Raw genomic sequence first — 25049 nt, forward strand, 5'->3', positions numbered from 1 at the left:
TTGGGCATTGGCTGGAGCAGTGCCCCTTGCGGCGGCTGAGGTGGTCTGTGGAGGCTGGCCACCCTGCTGTCCATAATATTGTGCATAATATGCAGCCCAGGCTGCTGCATTCGCGTCAGCAGCTGCTTTAGCTGAAATAAACAGATGTTTGCTGGTCAGAACATTGTGCAGTCTCCTTGGGAGGATATTCAATGATAAAATAGCCGGAAAGCTAGGCAATTTCTCTTTTTAATAAAAAAAAAACATACCATTAATCATCTCAAAAACTATTTCCAACAGGAAAAAAAAATGTTCCGATAGGAAAAAAGAATCTGTTTCTAGCAGTTAGCGCTAAAACATCCTTCGCTTGAAAATTTAATTTGGACATCATTGAGGCAAGACTTTGGCATCGCTTATCTACTGCACTACACTCAAACCTCAGTATAACAAAGTCGCATCTGCCACAAAAATAACGTTATATCCAAAAATTCGTTATAAACGTTTATGTGCAACACTGTAGCTATGACAAGACTATTCTTCATTTACTTCGTTATAGCTGATGATTCGTTATATCTGGGCGTTTCAAATATTCGAACGAATATTACAGTATTCGAATTCGCTTCAATACGAATTTATATTACAGTAAAAGCTCGTTAATTCGGATTTCACGGGACCGGAAAAAATGTCCGAATTAACCGAATGCCGAATTAACGAATGAACAGGAAAAAACAACATTAAAATCAAGTTGGAGAAGCGTGCCTTTATTTGCTGAAGTATTTTGTAATGGTCGTCTGCGTTTTCACGCAGATTCCGGCTTACATTACAATTTTTCTTAACGTTTCCAAATGGCCAATAGCACGCAAACTGTCGGAAGTGCTCAGGCAAACGCCCTCTAATATCAAAAGCGCCTCCAAGACTTCCCGTGAGGTGCGATGAGGTCGCGACATCATTAATAATTCTTGATCGGGCAGGAGACCAGTCGTGGCGACACAATCATCAATCGCCATGTAGTCCTGAAGGGTCATATCTGTGGGAAGGACAGCATCGAAGGTCGGGCAGTCACCGTCGGTGGACTCGGCTGGCACCTCGTCGATGCCACCGTCGGCTACTGCCGCATGCTCGGGCCTCACATGTAAACACGGTCACAACGGGAAAAAACAAGAACTCCGCACGAAGAGACGGTGCCGACACAACACAAGGGAAAATGGCGTCGGAGGCGCAGTGGAGCGAAGAAAGAAGACGCCGATGTTCAGTGACGCTGCGATCGCCCCCACTAGTTGATGACGATAGCGATGTCACTCAAGTTTCGGTTTCGCCCCAGTGGTGCCAGCGCTGCTTTACCACACATTTGTGTAGCGGCAGCCGTCAGAATTTGTCCGAATTAAGCGGTGCGGAGCCCAATTCTGACGAATTAACGAAGGTTTGGTCCCATAAATTAACATGCACTTCGGCCGGGACCAATAGAGCCGTCCGAATTATCCGAATTTCCAAATTAACGGGTGTCGAATTAACAAGCTTTTACTGTATTCGAAATGAACAAATATAATTTTGTTTGACCGCACTAACCACCTGTAAAGGTGGTTTCACTGCAGCGTCGGGTGCCGTACCGTGAAACAACCTTTACAGGAGAAATCTGCACTGCCGCAAAGCCACACTTCAAAGTGTACATATTTTTTTAAGTTCAAAAGCGTGTTATATGGGCTTATATGCATTAAGTATAGTAATTTTTAAATTGTAACATATTGTACCACTTCTAACTTGCACCCTACTGCAATTCAAATTTTGATACTATTCAAGGTTGCTTCCACTTCATTTCAAAGGAAAAAATTGACATTCGCTCATACCTAGTTCCAATTCTTAAAAATATTGTGCAAGGGTCATGACAAAAATGCTAATTTTTCATAATATGCACTATATACTATTCGAACTATTCGATTCGAAATTATTCGACCAAATCACTATTCGCTTCGAAGCTCAATTTGCTATTCGCCCATCCCTATATATCCGTATTCGCTATAACGAGGTTTGAGTGTAGTAGCACAAATTATGACACTAGTGTCGCCCTGTCATGAATCTGTCACCAGATTGGCTGGAGCAGGGATTAAAACAGGGCTTTATTCTGTTGCCTGAACAGGATTTGAATGCAGGGACTTGCAAAGACATCCCCAATTCTGCCCAGACTGGTAGGAATGAATATTCTACATTCTGTACACTGTAGGTCCCAAAGACGCCTCCGATAATTTTACAACATTTCGAGTAAATGTGCACACAGTGTTCAGAATGTCGTCACGATTAGAATGCCAAACGCAGCAGCGGCACAAATTCCCAGAAACAATTTCTACTCTCCAGACCTTTCAGTAATCCTCAGTGTTGGCCGTGATGTCAACATTCGGTCTGGTCATGTAATCCACAAAAAGAACCTGTTTGTCTGCTTGCAGATACGTGTGCTCACCACTATTCTCTCCTCGCACGGCGAGGAGCATTCGGCCAGGAAGAGAGACAAGTGGAACTGAGCTTAGCGAAGGAACCGTGATGTCAACATTCGGTCTGTTCATGTAATCCACAAAAAGAACCTGTTTGTCTGCTTGCAGATACGTGTGCTCACCACTATTCTCTCCTCGCACGGCGAGGAGCATTCGGCCAGGAAGAGAGACAAGTGGAACTGAGCTTAGCGAAGGAACCGTGATGTCAACATTCGGTCTGGTCATGTAATCCACAAAAAGAACCTGTTTGTCTGCTTGCAGATACGTGTGCTCACCACTATTCTCTCCTCGCACGGCGAGGAGCATTCGGCCAGGAAGAGAGACAAGTGGAACTGAGCTTAGCGAAGGAAGGAGCAAAGTGAGTGGGAGCTGCTTTTGGATCACCTAACGCGTGTAGCCTTGCTATTACGGTACAAGCATACATTTTGTACGTGCTTGTACGTAACCCCCACTAAAAAGTATGGAAAATGCAAGTGCCGCAGCTGTTCGACTGCCTTAACAGGGGCTTGTTGTGAAGCATCACGTATGCAAATGGCATCGCTCAGACAGAATGGCTGCTACTGGTGCATTTCTGAAGGGTGGTTTCTGAATGCTCATTGGCCGGAGCACGCGTGCAATGCCAGCCCCCTGCCACTGGCTGGCGCATCCCAAGGCAGCCATTATTTTTGTTCTGCCGTTCTCTCTGCCAGTGTCGTGCATCGTTACAAGTGTCATATTCATCGGTTTTTGCTTGTGTTCACGTTGACATACGAAAAAAAGTGTCCATACCACGCACAGCTGATGTGGAGAAGAACGCACTGCTGTAACTACCTGCTGCACTCTACAAGAACCACCCTGTCCGCCTGGGCCCCGCCACTGTCATCAGATCATCAGCCAGCAATGAAGCGGAAGTTCAAGCTGCCGGACAATGGTGAACGACGGCAAGGAAAATGGCACACAATTTACCCTCGCGAACTTGACCATGGCAACCACATTCTTGGGTTTGTGCCTTTTCCGGACCAACATTTTTTTGAAGCCAGTACAGCCATTGAAAAACTAACTACAGATTTAGAATCAGCATGAAAAACAAGTTCAGGACATATGGAATCAAATATGGAAAAAAAAAAAACTGTAGGACCCACCTCTCCCCTCAAGCGCACACGAAATAAGAGTACTACTACTCACAGGGGTCATTTGGCGGTGCACTTTGGTTCTGCCAATGCTGGTAAGCATTTCCCCAGCCCTGTGGTGCATATGGCTGGTTGGGAGGCGGAGGCTGTTGGCTGAAGAAAAAAAAAAATGCTCTTAGCACTCAATGCCTGGCAGTACTTTCAATAAGTATGTGTGCATGATACTTACTATGGCTGTGGGTACTGTGTCGGGTAGTTAGGGGGGCCCTGTCCGTTGGCCGCTCCTGGCGGAGGCTGCAGAAAATCACCAGTTTATTACACAGGTCGCGGCCTCTTTGCAATAACTGTGCAGGATTCCAGAGAAGTCAAACAAGGCACCAAAGCTACTGTGTGCGAATTGATGTGACAAAACTGCAACCACACCGCGCACCTACAAAAGCCAGGTACCAAAATTCAAGTTGAAGCGATGTCACCCTGTCACGAATCTGTCACCAGATGGGCTGGAGCAGGGATTAACACAGGGTTTTTGCTGTTGCCATGACCAGGATTAAACCAAGGAAGTGTGACGACAGCCTCGATTCTGCCCATACTGGTAGGCGTCAAATTCGCAAGCAGTAACAAAAGTAGAACATGCGAGTGACCAACATGAGCATGGTTTATTTAAGCCTAAGCATAAAAAATTTTCAAGTGAAATTAAATTCTGTGCAGTTCACTAATTCATTCCTATTCAATTTTTCCCATTTCTCAGCTTTTACGTTTATTTGTGCACGGTCCTGTGATAAGCTGTACAATCATATCAATTTAAAACTGTGTGACATGAACGAAGCAGTCCTCGTACAATTCCAACACTTTCATTTTTTAATACTTTTTCTTCAGTATAGCTTGTACAGAAAGCCACGGTATCAAAGAAAGTTGTGAAGGCACACCCCGAAGCTACATTTCCTACCTAATATTTCTAGTGCAATTTCAAAAACTTCATATCTTCCCCAGTAGAAGCAGCTACGTAAGCCACTCAAGACATGAAACACTGCCACCTTCAAGTCCTATTGCTCCACCTTGACCAAACGTCAAATTCTTACCATGTCTGTTGGAGCACAGTTAATGTTTTACCAGTAATGATGGAGCACAGCGTGCTAAAGAGAGTGAAATACAGAGAACTAATATGGCAGAGCTACAATGATGCCTACATGCATAAATTCTTATACAGGGAACACTGATCTTGACTGTTGTCAAGCTATTAGCAGATCACAAAATTGAAATTAGCTTTAGTGTAAACAGACTTCGGGTTAGTTGGCTACCCAATCATTTAACAGCAGCCCATAAACGTGGGACAAACACAAAAGGAAGAAGTCACTCTTGGTGCACTGATTATACATAGTAGAATCAAACTGTTTTTTTTTTTTCAGGCACTAACGTACTCTGCAGGATTTTCATAACAAGAGCTAAAAAAAAAAAAGCTAAACAATGTGCTAAGCTACTGCAGCTAACCACTATGAAGAATCTGCCTGCACTTACCCCACCTATCCGCTCATTAATCAGCTGCTGAGCATGCTCAATCTGCTGAGGATTGCCCCGAATGATGAACACTTTCTCCACAGGGTTTGGCGGGGGTGCCCTGGACAGTTCCACGTGGGCACCAGACTGCTGGTTTATCTGACGAATGGCCTCTCCACCTGGATACCAAGAAAAAACATGCACCACCAGCACCGATCTAAAAACATCCAATAAAATTCGCTGGCATCCCAATAGTCTGCCCACTTGTTAACTCAAGTAAGTACAACTTCCTGCTCCCAGTAAGAAATAGGGCCTGCTCGATTCGCCTGCACCAATCTGAACTGGTTCACGGCGGTGCACAAGTTCATAAATTGTGCAGCTGAAGTTGGTGCAAGCCTTACTTGTTTGCTGTCCACGCAACTTTGAGGGGTGGCAAAACGCGCATGTGGACAGTTTGTGAGGTGCACCTTGGCAAAACACACCTCATGCTTTGTAGAATCAGTAGACGTGCCTGGATGCAGAGACTTCTGCTCCACTGCTAGTATACGTCTGCACATGCACACACGTCTACACCAAGCTGGCACAGTAGACAAAAGGGGTGCAGGAAAATCGTGAACCAGTGCTGCACCTTTTAAAACGAATGGGTGGTTGCGTGCCGCACTGCTGCACCTTACAAGCCAATTCGGGTGGTGCAGGCAAACCGAACAGACTTAATTCTGTACAAAGCATCAACCATGGTAACTCCTAAAAGAGGAGGAGCCACCCTTCTCACTGCTATGCACTTCTATGTCGCACAGGTTTCCTTGCCCACAAGGCCAACAACAACCAGTGACCTGGGGTACGAGGCTGTGCAAGCTACAAGCACCAGACGTACTAAGGTCATTCAGGCTTGAATGTCAAAGAGGTAAGTACTGTACTGAATGAGTTGTGTGCGCAACAACCTATACAGCTCAGCATTAACATCACTCCAATATACAGCATAGACCGCTTATAACGTAAGTCGCCGGAGTCGCGAATATCCGCACTATAAGCGGTACCGCACTATAACCAAAACAACATTTTTGAAAGGTTGCACGTGTACAAAACATGACCAACAGGCAGGCGCGCGATTCCGACTATCGCGGCATGCGACTGGGGCGTAAGTTTGCATCTGCTTACATTTGAAAATGTTGAACTGTTAGCGTCCGCGGACCTGCGGTGCCGACATAACGAACGCGGAAAAAATGCGCCGTCACGGGAATTCGCCGCGGTAACACACTGCGCGTCCGCGATGTCGAAAACGGTGGCGACCACAAACCACCACTCGAGTGTTTCACACGCACGCCCGCGTTTTCGTAAAAGATGTAAGTCACCCGTTCTAAATGCAACATTTGCAAAATGTTTCATTGACTCGGCACCAAACCGCAACTTCTGTAGTCCGCAGCCGCCGACATGGCAGCTAGCGCTCGTTAGGCCTAGCGTGCGCGTTGCAACTTGGCATGCCACCGCGAGAAGCTTGCCCTAGGCAACACGGAGATCGGGAGTAGAAGAGATCGCACTCGCGAGCTAAACCGAGGGCATCACGCGTGAAACGAAGTTTCGGTTCGCGATCGGGAGAACAGCCGCGGCAACTATCCTGAAAAAGTCTTTCAAGCTTCTAAGTCCGCCTGTTGGTGGCAAAGGCGAAAGCTCAATCGCGTCTCAAAGCATTGTTACTTGCGGGGGAATCGAGGTTGCACGCGCGATATCTGCGCTCTACGACGAAGCAACGACGACGCGCGCATGTCAAGCGGCCGAAGGGGGCAAAGGCTTCTCCGTTGGCTGCGCAACCACTCCCCCTCCTCACACCACGCACCTGCGGCGGGCTGCTGTCCCCCACAGCCATCCCCCCCCCCCCCCCCCCCCCGCTCCTTGTTTGTTCCAGGAACCCTCCTCCTTTGTAATGCTGTGGCAGCTCCCTCCCCCGCTGGCGCATCTCAGCTGAGGCTCGCACCCTCGCATTATAACCGGTCTTTCATCTCATTATAACCGGTCTTTCATCTCCGGGTCTGCACAATAGCGGTATGGGTATACATGGAGTTCTATGGGAGAGTAAACGGGAGTCAGAAAAACCCGCATTATAGCCGGTACTGCACTGCAAGCGGTTACGTTATAAGTGGTCTGAGCTGTACATGGTTCACCCAGTTCAGCCCTAATTTTTTTTTTTAATGACCAGATTTTCTTTTGGTTGCTTCACTGCCTCCAAGCACAGAAAAAAAATGCAGTCGCCGACCAATAAATCGGACACCGATAATTCAGACAGTCGCGCAGCACTGCCGATGATCCCACAGAAGTAATGTGTAAAGACGACCGATATTTCGGACAGCTGCGAGATCTACAGTCGATAATCTGGACTCTGTCCGAGACTGTCACGCACACCGAATCACCAGCTATTACAGTCGATCCCGATATATCGAACTCGGATATATCGAATTATTGGCTATATCGAACAGTTGAGAAATCCCCTTCAATTTCCCATGCAAAAGTTGGTGTGCACGTATATCGAACTCCCGCACAGCGAAACATCCGCTGTATCGAACGCTGCCCAGCGCCGAAGCCCAGAAAGTGCATTTTTTTTAACAGCTATTGATCATTTTTCGGCCGCGTTCTTATAAGTTCCAATCCCTCGTCGTGCGCATGGGCTAGTGTTTTTCAAAGAGGCTGATTGCCGAGGGCACCAAAATGAGAATTCGAAGTGACTTCGCGGTCTTGTTGTAATGTTTGCATCCCTTCCTTGTCTCTTCGCGCACGATGGCATGCGGACCCGCAAAGCATGGCCTCGAGATCCGCAATCTCGTGACAATTTTAGTGTTTTCGGTTTTACAACGCTGATCTCAGAGGCTAAGTTTTTTTTTCGCATTTCTCGCCAAAGTAGCGGCTGCCTCTGCAAAGCCACAAGTGCCATTGGTATCGCCGACATGTCGACAGTGGAGAAATGTTTCTTCGTGCAGCGGTGCAGCGTTCTCTTGCAGAATGTGTACTGTGTGTACTTCGCGCTTTGGTCTTGATAAATCGTCATTCGGAGTCGGACTAAACATTGTCCCACTTGTAGCGATAAAAAGGTAACCGGTGCTTGAAACGACGTCAAGTAAAGCACCGTCGTGCACTGTTTCCTTATGGGCCTTGGTGCCAGGTGACGACTTCGGGCGCGTCATGACCCCCGACTACGGCGTACGGTGTGTCAGTAAATTTTGCGACTTAGCGTTTCCGGGCGCCGTATCGGACGGGAGGCACAACGAGTGACTTCATCGGTGCCGATAACGACGTAGCTTGTTTCTGACTGCATCGATGCCAAGGTCATAGCAGACGTTGCCGTGTGCGGAAACGGACCCGTGCGGTTTGAAAATGCCAGCCGTCGCCACGACCGCTAACCCTTTACCGCGCTACAGAGCTCCATCAGCGTTCAGCGTCGATCACCGCTGTTGGTGCGGAAGGTGCTAAATTTACTTATTTTGAAAGCTTATATAATATTGACGATGACTTGATGAATTCACGGCGCGCAAGAAGCAAGACAAGTTGACGGACTTTTTCATGTGAAATAAAGTGTGCTAATTTGCAAAGGAAGTTCTAATATTTAAAACATGCATGCGTGCTAGTCAAAAAGTCAATGCACGGCTCAATAGTCAAATATGACATACCAAAAGCACAGATTACTGCCCTACTCACCCTTGCCAATGACCAAGCCACACTTGTTAGCAGGCACAGTGTATTGACCCTCGTGCACGTCATCCCCACCGGGCCGCGACCACGACCACCACGACCCATGCCAGGACCTCCTGGTGGCCCAAACCCTCCATCAAAGCCCCCTCTACCTCGACCCTTCCACGTCCCATGTTTTTGCTGGTCTCTAGCCTGCAGGTGGAAAAAAGAATGGGGAAGTTAAGCACAGCTGTTGCCCATCTACTGCACACCAACTCTGTAAATAAGGTCATTCTGGCTTGCATGTAATATCTGTCTTAGAGCAGCAATAGCGGTACACTCTGAAGGAACAACAGACAGTACTCCAAAGCAATCGAGTAAGAGGCATCAATATGCAAAACATGCATGCATTTCCCAAAAAAATGTCAAGGAAACGAACACAAAATCTGAAGAAAAAGTCTCTGCAGCAACTGCTAAACTGATTACTGCAGGAACACACACGCACAATCAAGGTTGCAAACACAAAAATCAACAAAAAAAGACCTCACTGGACACGAAAGTCAGAGAGATTTTTTACCATTTTCTTGGAACAAATGAAGCACTTTCTACCTGCATTTCTAGATGGAACCAACCGAGTTCGATTAATCAGATCCTTCATGCCAGAAAGTGCACGATGGCTACGTTTCTGCTACGAAAGCAATGGTGCAGTAACAACCACTTATGGCAATTGTGGTTTCATTCATCACACAATGGCTGATTTATCTGACTATCCAGACCTGACAGCAAGACATCTAATCCAATTGCTGTCTACTGCTGAATTCGATGCCTCCCCATCTAGAGAACTGACACACCCTACGACATTAGCTCCTATTAAGGGTGGGAGAGGCACTTTGACATGACATGAGCATCTTTTTATTTAAGTTAGGATGATGAAAACTTCGGTGATCATGTATTTACATGTGTAAATATCAAATATGAACTCAGTTTTTATGTAGCCGTTACGACAATTTTTTTAATTAATCATTCATTAAAATTTCGTTAATCACCTTTTTAATAATTGGCTACTCGGATCCTGCTGAATTAAATGTCATTGCATTCTACAGTTATCAAAGAGTGCAAAAAGCAAATTTTATGGTTCTAGCTTTCCTACAACAAAAGTTATGAGCTTCAAATCCGCCATTCGATTACAGAGGAAATGTATTTTTGTTATTTTCTCTCTTGTAAAACTTACGCTTTTCTATAGTAACATATGACACTTTGTTGCACTCACTAAACATCCAGCTTTTCAGTAATACAAAAATGATCAAAATCGAGTGTACCAAGCTGAGAAATGCCCGCTAAAAGAATGACAGGTGGCCAAAAAATTGAAATTGAGAAAAAAGCAAAAAACAAACTCTGTATCTTCAAGGAGCGCTACAAAGTAAAAATGCTTTACTTTGCAAATAAATGCCTTAGAAGACACCAGGAGAGTAGCTTATCACATTTTCCAATCGAAACGGCCCCAGTGCATGTCAATTTCAAGCAGTTTGTTGATTGCGGAGAAGTCGACGATGCCGTAGTTAGCCGCCGACGGGTCAGAGCCCTCGCACGCTGTTGCGAGCGTGCGCAGCTTGCGCTCGCTAGCGGAAGTTGCCGATAAGCCGGAGATATTATCTTCAGTCTTTTCCTGCTGTTGCGCACGATCGGCGCTAGTCAAGAACGTCGTGTCGAACCTTCTACCACGTTTCCTATCTATCACTGACGTCGTCGAGGCGGCCGCCGACACAGGTGAAGTCGGCATTTCGACCGATGAATCGCGTTCCGCCACCACGCCGTCCTCCGCTGGATGCGCTTCTGATGCACCCGAGCCGTGATCTCTCTTTTTTTTTTTTTTCGAATTTATGAGCGCTGTGCAACTTTCGATATGGCTTCGCCACGATCAAAGTTCCAAAACGCGGCCAAGAGCGTAGGCCTAATTCACTCCCGGCGGCTGCGGCGCACTTCGTCTAGCTCGCTTGGCGCCGTGCCAGCAAGCCGCCGCAACGTGCAGTCTTTGTTGAGGATGATAAAAACGCCTGCTCCAGTTTCTTGCCAGCTTGCGCGGGTTGGAACTTTACGGACGTAAATCGACGAGGACAACACAGTTATACTACGGCGACATCAACTTGCCGCTTTGCGTGCACTGTAGCAGACAGCGCGGGAGGCCCGACGAATCGGAAGGCGTTATTTAGTCACGTGGGCTCACTGTGCCGATAGGCTCACGTGGAGGGACCTTTTTTTGGCGCGGATTTTCTACGTGAATTCTGAGTGGACGGAAACAAGGGCGGCGGGATATTCAAGAAAAAGCGCGGCTCTTTCGAATGCGACCAAGATGGCTGCCGTAGGTAACGTAGAACGGCAACAGCGCGGCGCTGAATAAGCCTGTTTTTTACGCGTTCATCGCTAAAAATTTAGCTCGCTGATGGCACATAAAATGCTGTCACGGCTAAAATACTGATCTAAGACGCATGAAAATTGGCGAGGTTATGCATCAGTAGCGGCAGAATCCAAATAAAACATTTTCAAAAATTTGATTTTTTTTCTGATTTTCGGTCTCAAAGACCCGCTTCCCCCCTTAACGCTGTGTGCTTAGCACTACCGTATTTACTCGAAAATAGGTTGGGCACGAATAGAGGTCGACCCCTACTTACAGTGTTCTACAAGAAAAAAAAAAAAAAAATATTCGAATATAGGTTGACCCTTTTTTCTTTTTCTTTTTTATAGAAACAGAAAAATTGAAACGTAGCACACCTTTATTCACAATAACTCGTCAAATGTGCAAAGAATGTTGTCGTCGTCGGATTCTTCGCAGGCATCCGTGGCTTCCCAAAGGACGTCGTCCTCACTACCATTGAGCGCGTTAAAAATGCAGCACTTTTTAAATCCAGTGACAATAATTTCTGCTGGCAAGTCCTGGAAGCCTTTCTGCAGCGTCCTGTCGGTGTCATTGCGGCATCCTCCTTCATGAACCACTCTTTATAACTTTTTACCACGCGGTCCTTAAAGGGCTTGTTCACGGCTACGTCAAGTGGTTGTAGCTGGGACGTCATACAGCCAGGTATGACGACCAGGTCTGTGTTGGCCTTGTGTAGGGCCTCCTTGACACCCGGGCAGATGTGGCCTCTGAATGAATCGAGGACCAGCATATTTGGCAGGTGTAAGTCTGCACCCAGCCGCTTCATCCAAGCCACTTGGAACCACTCTTTCACCATCGCCTCGTTCATGAACCCTTTTTCATTTGCGCAGATGATCACGTTCTTGGGGAATTGGTCATTTCTCGGGAGGGTTTTGCGGCGAAATACAATGTACAGCGGCAGTTTCGTCCCATCTTCCGTGCAGCACAGCATCACGGTAAACCGTGTGTGCTCATGACCTGTTGTCAACAGGCGCACGTCCTTTGCCCCTTTGGTTGAGACTGTCGTGCGACTGGGCATGTCAGAGAAGACTGGGATTTGGTCAGTGTTCCCTATCTGGCCCAGAATATAATTTTTCTGGCGGCGGAGTTTTAACACATAATGTTGGAACTCTACCAACCGTTGCTCATACTCTGCCAGCAAACGCTGACAGATGGTTGTCCTACGACAAAGAGACAGTCCGTTCCGCCGCATGAACTTTTGGACCCAGCCCCGACTTGCCTTGAACGTTGACCGGGCAATCCAGTCTCATTGTGCCAACTGCCGGGCTTTCGTTTGAATGTCCTCGCAGAAAACCGGGAGGCCTTTGGCACGTTCCTCTTCCACATGGAGCCTCAGTTCTTTTTCAAGAGCATCATGCCTGCCGGTTGCTGGGCCTCGAAAAGCACGACGCCATCCGTTGCACACGAACAGTCAGTCCCGCTGCTTTCACCAACCTCTAATCAGCTTCTCATTTACACAGAAATCGCGCAGCGGGGTATAGTTGGCAGAGTTCTCGGCAAAAAGTATCACTTGGCGCTTGAAGTCGGGTGTGTAGCTCTGCCAACGTGACGTCGTCACAACCACGCACAAGCAAATGCAAACAGTCACCCCGTCACGCCAATCGTACAACGAACAAAGAGCTAGGCGGCGAGGCCTTAGGCCAGTGGCAGTGCGGCTGCGCGCCTGCAGGCAGCACCGCAGCACGGCTAGCGGGCTAGGGAAATCGTGGGTTTCATCACAAACAGGGCGAAGCGGCTGCATTTCGCAGGGGCTTTGAAAAGGCGGTATGCAGCTATAGCATCAATAACCTTTTTCTTAATTACTTAGTCGGAAAGGGGGGGGGGGGTCTTTATTCCAGATTTTATGGCATGTAACGTGCGTATGTAGCAGGAACTGCTTGAACAGCGGGCGCGGCAGTTGAACGCCATAAGCTTGGCGCTTTTGGTTCGTGAATATAGGTTGAGATTCTTTGGTCACGAATATAGGTCAATAGCTGGTTATGAGCAACATTTTCGTAAAGAAAAGGTCGACCTATATTCAAATAAATACGGTCGGTCACAAACAGTTGCAGGCCATCCGTGTAATGTAGTGTTCCCGAGAGCTGAGTGGAGAGTGCAGTGTTTTCGGAAAGGAAACGCAAGGAAGCCAGTTGACGATTGTTTTTATATGACAAGACTAATCCCCAATGATGGCAGACAGTTTTTAGAGTACAAGTAGTAGGTGCATTGTTTACAGGAATAAAGATATGTTAACATGCTGCATGTATGAGATAGCCCACCTGCATATGCGGCACCAAGTAAAAAAAAAATAAGCGGATGCTATTTTGTCTTCCTCTTTGTGGCAAGTAACGCGCATTTTTTCCCATCGTCTCTTTGTTCGGTGCAGAGGGTGTCGAAGATGAACTCAAGCTGTTCGAGGAATGCCAAGAGAAATTTCCCAGAGCGCAAACACCTCGGAGATTGCCACTTAATTTTGCCACAGGTGGGCTTTTTGGCTGGCCATAAGAGCATCCTTTGGTCCCTGCTTGCATTCATTTTAAAATCCAAGTTCCATTCTCAACTTGTGCTTGCAGGTGAACAGTTTCGTGTGATAGTGGACAAGTACATGCGGAAAGCACTTCACAAAGGTGTACCGCCTCTCTTCATAGACCTTCGGCCTCTCTACAGCAGTCCTGAAAGAGTTGAGTACTTGCGACTCCTTTTGTTTCATTTGCTTTTCTTGACTTTGACCAAGTGCTTTTGTGCAAGCTGATTGAGGCACATAAGTGTTCAGAAGTTCGTGACAATTACGTATGTTTATCAGAATGTAATGTTGGGCGAGTTGATGCATAGCTTAATGAAATAATTGTGGCACAAACTGAGAATGAGAAAAAAAGAGAGAAGACAGGATTGGGTGCCCTATGCTGTCATCTCTTGCTTTTTTTCTTTGTTCTCAGTTTGCGCCATGATTCTTTCGTTAACCCATGTTTATCCTCTTGGTTGCCTCTTTGAACTGCTATTGTAGTGCTTGAATGTAAGGGCTACCACTAAAACTGACAAAAAATATTTGGAAGTATAAATCTAATTTCTCAATCTAATATGTTGACACGTGCGGATTCTCTTTCAGGTAAAAATTATTGAGCAGTTGCTGACGGGTTACATTAGTTCTCTAAAGAAGTACGAGGTCTTTTCTGAAAAAGGTAAATGTGCTTTTTGGACTGCAGCTAGATGCCTGAGATGGGTGTGAAAACTAGTACAGACTAACAGTCGATTGTTGTGTGCATGCATCTTTCAGAAAAGGACTCCGAAGAAAAGGAACCTGCCACGGCGCTCTTATGGACTTACTACTATGCAGCACAGCACTACGACTACCTGGGCTGCACTGCCAAAGCTTTAGACCTAATAAATGCTGCAATTGAGCACACGCCGACACTCATTGAGCTGTTTGTTGCCAAGGCTAGGATATACAAGGTGGGCACATAATTCTCTTCATTGCTGGCAGACTGTGATGTTGCATGTGGGTGTAGATTGAAGGCAAGAGAAGCCCCACCCAGCTGTGTACAAAAATTGTTACAAAATTCAAACGAGCAAAATTGGGCGATGTTTAGGGGCAGCTATTGTAACATGCATACTGTGTTTTGGCATCTGTCCCAGAAGCTAGGCACTCCATGTCCTATTTGCAAAACCATTTTTGCAGGCTATGGTAGTAATATAAGTTCGTTTGAGCGATTGCTGCATTGAGACGCTAAAATGTCATGGTGCATTCACTAGTGCTTCACCTTCACTAATCTTGCTGGTTTCACTTGACCCTTGTTTATAGCCCAAAATTTCTGTCTATTTAATGTACTTTACTGTATGATACTGCTTGTGCTCGAGTTAACAGCTCCTTGTATTGCAGCTCAGGTGTTCTTTTGTTTGACAGCATGCTGGTGATATTCATGAAGCCTTGAGGTTTCTGGATGAAGCTCAAGCTCTGGACACAGCAGATCGCTACATCAACTCAAAATGTGCGAAGTACATGTTGCGGGGAAACCTCATCAAGGAGGCGGAGGACATGTGTGCAAAGTTCACTAGGGTGAGTTTGAAGAGCTTCATATCAACATAAATGAGCAGTGATGCGAAAGTTTATCTCACTTCTGCATTAATAGGAAGCCCATGTGTAGTAATGGCTTGCACCTTCATTTAATGCTGTATATGAAATATGCTTTGCTTATGTTAATGATGTTTAGGTTGTGCTTCTTCAGGGTGCAAACCTTAGTATGTCAGTGGGGAGCTGCAATGTTTCATTGATTACTTATGATGAAAATACACAGCTCTAGCTTCATGTGTGGGTGCCTTACTTGAAACTCCAGAGGAAAAGTTCACATGCTCGGAAGACAAAAACCTGACCAACAGCTTGCAAACATTTCAAGTATCTGTGGTGTAACATTTCTATGTAACAATTCTAGGCAGCAAAACACCTGCCTCTGACCAATGCTTAATGACTCTACCACTGCGCCATGCTGTTGTGCATATCCTGCTATATTCCTGCAAAATGGGGGAAATCTGCGCACATCCTGTGTCGAAGGGTGTGCTCCAGCTTTTAGAAATGAACTAACTTTTTGAGTTAGATTGCTGGAGCTTCGTATACCAAATTAGTGGTGAATGCTGTGCTTGGAGCTCTGTGTGCATAGCTAAGCTATAGTATAGCTGTGCTTCTGTGGTGCTTGAAAAGCTAGAAAAAGACGAATTCGTTCGACTGTCTGAGAGAGTCAGCTGACAGATTTTGAAGATGCTGAAGCGAAAAATGACAGCTCTATTAGACAGCTTCTGGTTCCAGAGGGCAGCCAAAGAAAAGGAGTCTGAGGTAGTGGTTGTAGAAGGCGAAATGGTAGCCAGAAAGTATAATTCAGGATTCATAAAATACTTATAAAATCAATGAATAAAGTTTTTGTCCCTCCTTGAATTTTTAGTCGGATGTTGTGTATGAATGCTGCTAGAATTATTGTGGATAGCATAATTTCCCACTTGTATTCTGTGAACAAATGAAAGATTGCTTGGGCTGCTTTTCAAATGCTTTATTGGTGACATAGGTACCTTGTTTCCAGAAGCTGTTCACATCTTGCAAGATAGTATATTGTGATGAAACAATCCCCAGTCGAGGCATCAATTCAAGTAAAATGCATATTCATTGCTAATTTCCTCAATAGTAGTTGTGGTTAGGCACGCAACATTTAGTTTTTGTTCTGTTTCTCAGTCATGCAGCTTGCATTCACCTAATGTGATTAGTGTTCACCTGTATTCTCATGGATGGGATATTGTTTTTCTTGGCGCTCTCACGTGTCTTTAGACCTGCAGAGTGCTTTTAATAAGACGGCCATCACAAAGGAAAGTTTTTGCAAGCTACTTTTTTCACACTGTGTCGGCTCTCTGGCTCGGTGTAGTAACAGTAGCGAGATCAATGCTTTGGCATAACAGCCTTCAGCGATGAGCCTTCTATAAGGCAGTGGCCTTTCTACTGCCACTGTCTTTTCCAGCTGTCGCACATGTACCCTTCTGCCTTCTTTTTTCTGGCTTGAAATAATGCTGTGTTGATTGTTTCTCACAGTTGTCTTCTCTATAATGATGAAAACCTTTGGAGGAATAAACAGCCAAAGTTTTTAAGGCGAGATAACTTGTGAAGTAATCTGTGTGGTACACAATCATCTGCAAAATGCTAGTGGCTAATATAACCTAGAATATATTTAAAACCAATATTAAAGCTTGTGCCGCACAACTGAGCATGAAATGGCACACATCACAACATTGACATTCTGAAACCGAAAGTGTGATTGGGTGCTATAAAATTGTCTCCATATAATTAGCCTCTGTGCACTCAAGCAAACAAGATTTCCGTTCGCGACAAGTGGGCCATTACCAACTTATTGCAACAGATAAAACAAAATACAAAGCTTTTGTCTCTGTACTACACAACTACACAAGGACAGTAAAGAACTCTGAAGGCACACTGGGGCTAAAAATTTTTGTTGTCTTACGAACACGCCCAAACAGCCACTCTAGTGAATTATTAATTCTCCATGCGTGCATCTTTGGTGTAAATAATTTTCTGCAAGAACACCTCTCATGCTTACCCACCCTGGTAGCTCGGTGGCTGTCATTACTCTGCTGCGCAAGGCCATGGCACAATGGGAAGTTATGCGTTGCAATCACTCATTTGGTTGGTTGCAGGTGTGAACTGTAGGGGTGTGCAAGTAGTGAATTTTGGAACCGAATCGAATACGAATCGAATAGTGATGACACCGAATCGAATATGAATATTAATCGAATACTCTTCAAATAGTTTTTGAATAGTGAGACAACCATTTTAAAAACAGTCCTTGAACACCACAAAATTTAATTTAAACAAATATTCACAAACTTTCACCAAAGAACATTACAGTTATTTTTAACCGACTCAAAATACCTCAGTTATGAAAATTGAGATAAGTTCGTATACAGCAGTGACCAGAACTTCAAAATATTTTGTAACTGTAGGTTGCACTACAGCAGTGACTACCGTAATCAAAATGATACTTTGTCGCCTGCTTTTAAATAAAATTGAGATATTAAAACTAATCAATTTGGACCCGGACACCAGGCATACAGCTAAAACTGTAATAAAACTGATGAACCTGTCATTACAACATGGGCCTCGGCACCGATAGCATGTAAACATCAGTATTAAAAGCTGTATCTGCAAAAACAATTGATGCAAGCACAACACTTGCGTCTGTTATTCGTGAAGTTGAATGCAGCCGTAGTCGCTACCTCCAGTTATTACAAGATGAAGACAGAAACTGATTACAGTCGCCGACCGATTTTTCGGACCCTCAAGGGGCTGAAAAAGCGTCCGGAAAATCGGACAGTCCGAAAAAACGAATTCACGCAAAAAATGTCGCTTTATTTAGCGAGCGGCTTGAAAAACTGGTCAATATGTTTCTCCGGGGCGCTACATTGCCGTACCAATAGGTCAGCTTGCACGTCGGCGAGCGTAACGTTCTCGCTGTAAACAGCAGAAAGCGTCACGAGGGCTCGCGTTAGTTCAGCACAAGTAGGCAGCGCAGTCACTGGCTCCTCATTGTCGGAGCCAGAGTCATCATCTTCTAGCACCTGGCGAACTATTTCGTCGTCGGTAAGTTCTGCATAGAGCTCAATTTCGCTGTCGGCGTTAGCAAACATCTCCAGTGTCACTTCCATGGGAACGACGCCTGCAGCGCGCAAATGTTCAACGAGGTCAGCAGCAGATGAACAGGGTTGATCAGATTCACTACTGTTATCATCAGATGATGACGGCACTTCATGTCTGATCACGAAACCCACGTGGCAGAAACAATTGCGGATTGTGTTGTCGGTAGCTGCCTGCCATGCGTCTGAAAGAATGCCGAGAGCAGACAGCAAGTCAACGGTGTAGCTTTTGCCACTGTCCACGCATAGGACCATGCAACTAAGCATGCGTGATAGACATAGCTGTTCGAGAGCCTGTATAATTCCTTGGTCCTTGGGCTGTAATAATGATGTCGTGTTTGGCGGCAGGAATTCAAGTTGCATGGCCTTGAGGTCCTTCACGTGGCCATGTGCAGCGCAATTGTCCACTAACATCAGCACTTTGCGTCCTTGCTGCTCAAACTTCTTGTCCAGCTTCCGAATGTATTCTTCAAAAAGCTTCTGCGTAATCCACGCCTTCTTGTTGGCTTCGTACAGCACTGGAATACGTGCTCCCTTGAAACATCTCGGATTCTTCGATTTTCCGATAACCAGCATCAGAAGCTTTTCCGTACCGAGCATGTTGCTGCCGACAAGGACTGTAAGTCGCTCTTTGCTATGTTTGCCCCCGTGGCAAGGGTCCCCAGCGAAAGCAAGGGTTTTTTGGGTAACAACTTATAAAATAGCCCTGTTTCGTCGCAGTTGAATGTATCTTCGGGCGCGAACTGCTGGAGCAGGGACTGTAGCCGACCACAGCAATAACTTTCAACAGCCAACTGGTTGACCGTGGCACTCTCGCCGCACATTTTCTTGAAACTCAAGTCATTTCTTTTCTTCAAATTTCGGACCCAGCCATCGCTAAATTTACAGCCCTCAATATTCATCTGAAGCGCCAAGGTTTCTGCCTTTTTCTTCAAAACATCATTGGACACCGGCACCTGTCTGGCAATCATGGCTATCAGCCATATGAGGATAGCTTCCTCAAGTTTTGGGCGGGCACCTTGGCTGACATTCTTCAGTCGCGATCCAGTTGACTTCTCGGCAGCTGCTAGAATCCTCACCTTGTCTTTTAGGTAGTCTGATATCGTCTACTTCGAGATTTGAAACTGCTTTGCGACGTCTGCCTGCGACTGGCCACATTGCACTTGCCTGATAATGGCAGCTTCTTTTCCATCGTCAGTCGGCTGTAATTTCCTTGCTTCGATGTTTTTGTCGAGGAGGTGAGCGGGGATGGTGGTGTCTGTGCCATCAGTCACAAGTGGCGATAAAACCACGATCGGTTGTTGAAGTGGCGATGCAAACAGCTGAACAAGCGACACCGTAGGCGACTGACGACTGACTGCCTCGAGGGACGGTCGGAAATAGGGATAGGGACAAAGCAGCACTGACGCTCAATCGGCACGAGGCTATATGCGAGATCAGTTGACCATACACATGTAATGCGGGTGACGCGGGTTCGAGGCTGCAGAAAAACAAAATGGCAGCGATGTTATGTGTGTTTTCAGTGGTTTTTTTTACTTGCGATCGAAAGAAAAAGTCCGGAAAATCGAATGATAAATGTTTCAAACGTCCGAAATTTTGGTCGGTGTTATTGGGCGCGAGGCCCACCACTGGATACGCGGGTGCTGCAATCGCTGAGACGTGCAGGGTTGGATCACATGATCTCACCTCACTCTGGTGAAGGGAAGCGGACGGTTGAATGCGTTGTTTACACGCGGTTCCGCGGCGTTTTCTCTTTTGAACAGCGTTGTTTTGCTTCACTTTACGTGTGCGGACCCCTAGAAGCTACACAATCCGGGAAAGTGCGGTAAAGTTATCGGCAGCACGGTACTTTTCTGCTCCGTGCCACAGTGCGCTACGTACGCGAAGGAGCCAGGCGTGAGCTCTCACATTTACCCCTACCCTGCTATGCAAGAGCATGACGCCGCTGTCACCTGTCTTTCTTTCATCGTTACTTCAAGCCCACGGGGTTAAAATGGACACCGACCAGGAATGTTCTGCGTGCTAGGCGAGGGTGTTCGATGAAACCTCCTTTCTTACATCATACATGTGCTGCTTGAGTCTTTGCTGAAAGTTACCTGTCTTGTCGACGAGACTGCCACCACAGTCTGCGCCCCCCACTGCCCCCCCTTTCGCGGTGTCCATATTAATTGTCCGCATGCTTTCCCGACCACACGGGTTCCTGCCCGACTCCCGACTTGAGCCCATGAGGTCCCTTGCTTACAGGTTATGTCTGTAGAATGAGCCCATAGCCAGTGCCACTTGTTCTTGTCGATATTGTTTTACGCTACAGGTGAAAACGTCGCCAGCTTCAAACACCGATTCACCTTCTAACAGCAGCAGCGAAGTGTCATACTGCTTATCAATGAAGCTGTAAGTGCTGGACGCCGGCATTTTCACTGAAACATAAAATTGCCATTTAGACCGCAGTGAGCCACACCTTGCAGCGTGTTCAGTCAAGTGCGCTAAGTAATACGGCCGGCTGGCACACGGCGCATTTGCTATCGCAATCGAGCCCGATCGGGACCATATTTTTCGATCGCGATTGGCCCCTTTGTAGAGCCTGGAGGACTGAGCCAATCATAGAAAATTTTCATCCCTATGTGGCCCGATGGTGATGATCGAAAGTGCACTGTGTGACAACCGTTGAAAGTTAGGGGCGCAATAAGGAGCAACAGGTAAATATTAAGATCGTGCCGTAGAGAAACTTGTGCTCATGTGAAATTATATTTAGCTACAACTCCGTCTGAGGCACGCGCGTGGCTCTCTTGCATTTGCCTCCACTCATATTAGAAAGGTTGCGGCTGCATGCAGCTCTAAGCATGCTTCGTTGCTTCCCACAACACGGAGAATCCGCTTGCGTCGTGCTTTATAAAGGTATGTGTGCTAAACAGGAATGTAAATTTTCGCATGCTTGTCGTGTCAACCACGGCCCGTCTTTAGATGCAAACCTACGGTCAACGAAGTTGCACGGTTGCACGCATTTCTGGGATCAAAAATATGTGTATTTCCCGCAAGCACGCGCTAAAGCCCATTTGATGCTTCATTTCGACACAAAACGATTCGTTACCTTTTACAAAAGCAGCGCGTTCCACTGCCGTGGCTTTCGTATAGGTGGCCATAGTAGACGACGTCGGCAGTCAGGGTGTTGTTGAAGGCGTTATGAGGAGCTCAAGATTTTTTCGGAGCAGTTATTTAGCATTTCGTACAGTCAGTGACGAAGCCGCCGCAGTTCTACTGATTTTGTCGAAGTGCAACGAGAATAATAAAAAAAAAAGACGAAAGCGGCTGCTGGCTCTACGGGAGAGGGCTGGCGGAGCAATCCAACCTTGCACATCACAGGGGTGCTTCCGCATGGTGGCGCCACGGTATGTCCTCGCGCCCAATACATTGACTCCATGGAGCGCGTGATGGTGCCGTGGCAGAGTCGGAATATTCAGGCAGGTCCGAAAAATCGGTCGGCGACTGTAATGTGGTACAGCTGCATCATAGTAAAAACTGAGTAAGAGTGGAGTTTTCAGAAGAAACGTCTTCGTCCAGTAATCAATATAGCATATGTAGTCTCGTAAAATTGTGGGCTGCATGCATATTGGTAACTCTGTGATTAAAGAAGAAAAATTACCTTTAGCTGTTCCAGAGTTTCATTGCTTACAGGTTCTCCTTTCGGTGCTGATTATTCGAAAACTATTAGAAAAATATTTAGCATTTTGAATATCTACCCTTCGATTCGGTTACCCTGAATGTAGTATGCTATTTGATTTGGTTACTGAATCAAATAGCATACTATTCAATTCGCTATTCAAAATTTTCGAATAGTCGCACACCCCTATAGTCGGGTACAACTTTTCTTAAGAAGACAGGAGAGGCCCCGCCCAGAAGACCGAAGCACGGCAGCCGTTCGCCTCCGCTACTAAAGAAATACCGTAAAAACCCGCATATAGCTCGGACCCGCATATAGTCCGGGGTGTAATTCAGGGATAGCAAACGTGAGAAAAAAAAGTTTTCACCCGAATATAGTCCGAGCAAAATGGAAAAAAATGCATTTATTGACATTTCATTAATCGTCGTCGTCGGACGCACTCTCTTCCGAAGCTCCCTTGTCGGAAATGTTCTCCCACAGCACATCATCCTCAGTGCCATCAAGCGCGTTCGAGATGGAGCACTTTTTGAAGGCGCGGCAAACGAGCGCCTCTGGAATGCAGGCCCAAGCCTCGACTATCCACGAGCAGAGCATCGCTGGCGAGGCCCGTTTCAGCCGTCCGGCAGGGGTCACTTCAGGTTCTCCGGACCTCATCCACTCCACGTACAGGCGCTTGACATGGTCCTTAAATGGCTTATTAAGGCACACATCAAGCGGCTGCAGCTGTGATGTCATCCCGGTGATGTCATCCCTCCCGGGATGACGACGAGCTCGGTGCGGGAGTCGCGCAGCAGTCGCTTTACGGAGTCGGCCAGGTGACACCGAAACGCGTCGAGCACAAGCATCGAAGGCAGCCCCAGCAGTGCTCCGGGCCGTCGACACCACACGGACTTTATCCAGTCAAGGACTAACGATTCGTCCATCCACCCCTTGTCCTGGCAGCGGACGACGACATTTTTCGGGAACTTCTCCCCCTTCGGCAGCGTCTTTCGTTTGAACACCACGTAGGGTGGCAGCTTGCGACCGTCAGCCGTGCAGGATAACATTACAGTCACCCGCGTCTTTTCGTTTCCAGTCGACCGCACGATAACTTGCCTGGAGCCTTTTTATGCGCCGTCAGCGCCGAGGGCATATCCAGGTAGACCGGCGTCTGATCCGCGTTGCCGATCTGGCCCAGCTGAAAGGGGACTGCCTTTCGCAACGCAATTATGTACCTTTGAAAAGCCACAAGGTGCTCTTCGTAGCTCTCTGGTAGCTTCTGGGAGATCGACGTACGCCGACGTAGGGAGAACCCAGCGCGGCGCATGAAGCGAGACACCCAATGCTTGCTCGCTTTGAAATCCTCCGGCTGAATGCCTTTGTCTCGAGCGATCTCCCTTGCCTTCGCTTGTAGCAGCTCGATGTTGACAGCGAGATGTGCAGCTCGCTGCTCCCGCACAAAGTCTGTGAGTTCTCGTTCCACGTCAGGAAATGCTCCATTTTTTGGTCCGCGGAAACTTTTTCGCTGGCCGCTGCATGCAAAGAGGGCTTCCTTCTGCTTCCGCCAACCGCGAATACTCCGCTCGTTGACTCCGAACTGCCGCTCCGCGGCACAGTTGCCGATGGTTTCGGCAGCAGCGATAACTTTTCTTTTAAAAGCAGCAGAGTACTGCCTGCGCGGTCCTGACATGGTGTAAAATCACAGGAGCAAAATCGAGGCCGTCGTTTTCGGCACCAAGTTGAAGCAAAGGCCACTGTCCGATTGACCAACCACTGTTGCACGCGGGGGTCCGTAAGACTAACGCCGCTAACACTACGTAGCGCAGAAGCGCGCAGACACCTGATGATGATGATAGCACCGCGCTATGCCGAAACCGAAACTGAATTTGGGCCGAAAATTCTTGGGACCCGCATATAGTACGGGGCCGAAATTTCGCACCCTAAAATCTAGAAAAAAACCCCGGGCTATACACGGGTTTTTACGGTAGTCCCGCTCGTGCACGCGCCAAATGTTTTCCGAAGGCGGAGCCACCGGTCGTCCCGCTCATGACGTCAGTCCCGAGTGCGCGCCCATTGGTGCAGGTTTGTGTTCATCCGTCTTTGAGGAGGAAATGCCGCTGCCTTCTAAAGTTGTATCCGACTATAGTGAATTGTACCGAGACTATTCAACAGTCTCAGAAGAGAACAGCGCTTTGCAATAGGTACCAAGGCACTGGAAGTTGTAAAGGAATATGTCTACATGGGACTGCCTTCTAAAGTTGTATCCGACTATAGTGAATTGTACCGAGACTATTCAACAGTCTCAGAAGAGAACAGCGCTTTGCAATAGGTACCAAGGCACTGGAAGTTGTAAAGGAATATGTCTACATGGGATTAGTAGTGATCACGGAGCCGAACCATCAGACTGAAGTAGAGCTAAACCTGGATGTAACGAACCTCTGTTTAATGAATTCCTGGATTTAACCAATTTTTTTCATTCCCCAACTCCATCCCCGTAGAAGCCCATGTATTATCGACCTCCATGTAACGAAGCCATTGTGGCAAATGACCTGGGTGTAATGATTTTTCCGTGCTCATCAGTCATTATTTTGAGCAGCAGATCTGCCAAAAATTCAGATAAATAATGCGTAACTTTTGCAATTGCTAAAAAAAAGGCAAGTGGCGATCGCGAGAGGAACGCATGCGAGCACAGTGAGCCAGAGCAGTCGATCCGGTGTGCCACGCCGGATGAAAGCCACTAGCTCCCCTAACGCCGCTCTGTGGCAGATGAGTTTTCCTTTTTTTTCACTTGCGCATCGTCACGCAAGGTCTCGCTATTGTGCGTACTTGATTTTGTTTGCTTTTTTAGGCTTGTGCATGTTTTGTTGTCGTTGCATCGTGTGTGACTAGGTACAACGCGAGCCTTAACGCAAGTGTCAACGTCAGCAGTGTGTATTGTGCATTTCGCATTTCTCAGTGATTGTTCGCTTCAAAAATGAGTTCGGCGAGAAAGTGTAAAGTTTTGTCTTTCAAGGACAAGCTGTCGATCGTCTATGCGGTCGCCGCTGACGAGAAGAAGGATGTCACTGCGCGATTCAACATTCCTGTCAGCACCC

General features: G+C 46.8%; 1 protein-coding gene and 1 long non-coding RNA gene across 2 annotated transcripts in view; one reads left to right on the plus strand and one right to left on the minus strand.

Annotated features, from left to right (window-relative positions):
* Window positions 1-39: 39 nt before the first annotated feature.
* LOC119382582 (uncharacterized) lies at window positions 40-8903 on the minus strand. The gene is made up of 5 exons (XR_005181549.2): window positions 8750-8903; window positions 5087-5244; window positions 3801-3865; window positions 3627-3724; window positions 40-131 (listed from the first exon to the last, which is right to left on the minus strand). It is a non-coding gene; the product is annotated as an uncharacterized LOC119382582 (long non-coding RNA).
* A 4590-nt stretch (window positions 8904-13493) lies between these two features.
* Window positions 13494-25049, plus strand: part of LOC119381100 (N-alpha-acetyltransferase 15, NatA auxiliary subunit) — a gene marked incomplete at its 5' end in the record, with an annotated part of 128581 nt that continues 117025 nt past the window's right edge. Inside the window, 5 exons of the mRNA XM_049412162.1 lie at window positions 13494-13617; window positions 13709-13815; window positions 14242-14314; window positions 14410-14585; window positions 15037-15189. Coding sequence (XP_049268119.1) covers window positions 13494-13617; window positions 13709-13815; window positions 14242-14314; window positions 14410-14585; window positions 15037-15189 — 633 coding nt within the window. The remainder of the gene's footprint in view (window positions 13618-13708; window positions 13816-14241; window positions 14315-14409; window positions 14586-15036; window positions 15190-25049) is intronic.

Source organism: Rhipicephalus sanguineus, chromosome 2 (genome assembly GCF_013339695.2).
Source record: "Rhipicephalus sanguineus isolate Rsan-2018 chromosome 2, BIME_Rsan_1.4, whole genome shotgun sequence".
NCBI lineage: Eukaryota > Metazoa > Arthropoda > Arachnida > Ixodida > Ixodidae > Rhipicephalus > Rhipicephalus sanguineus.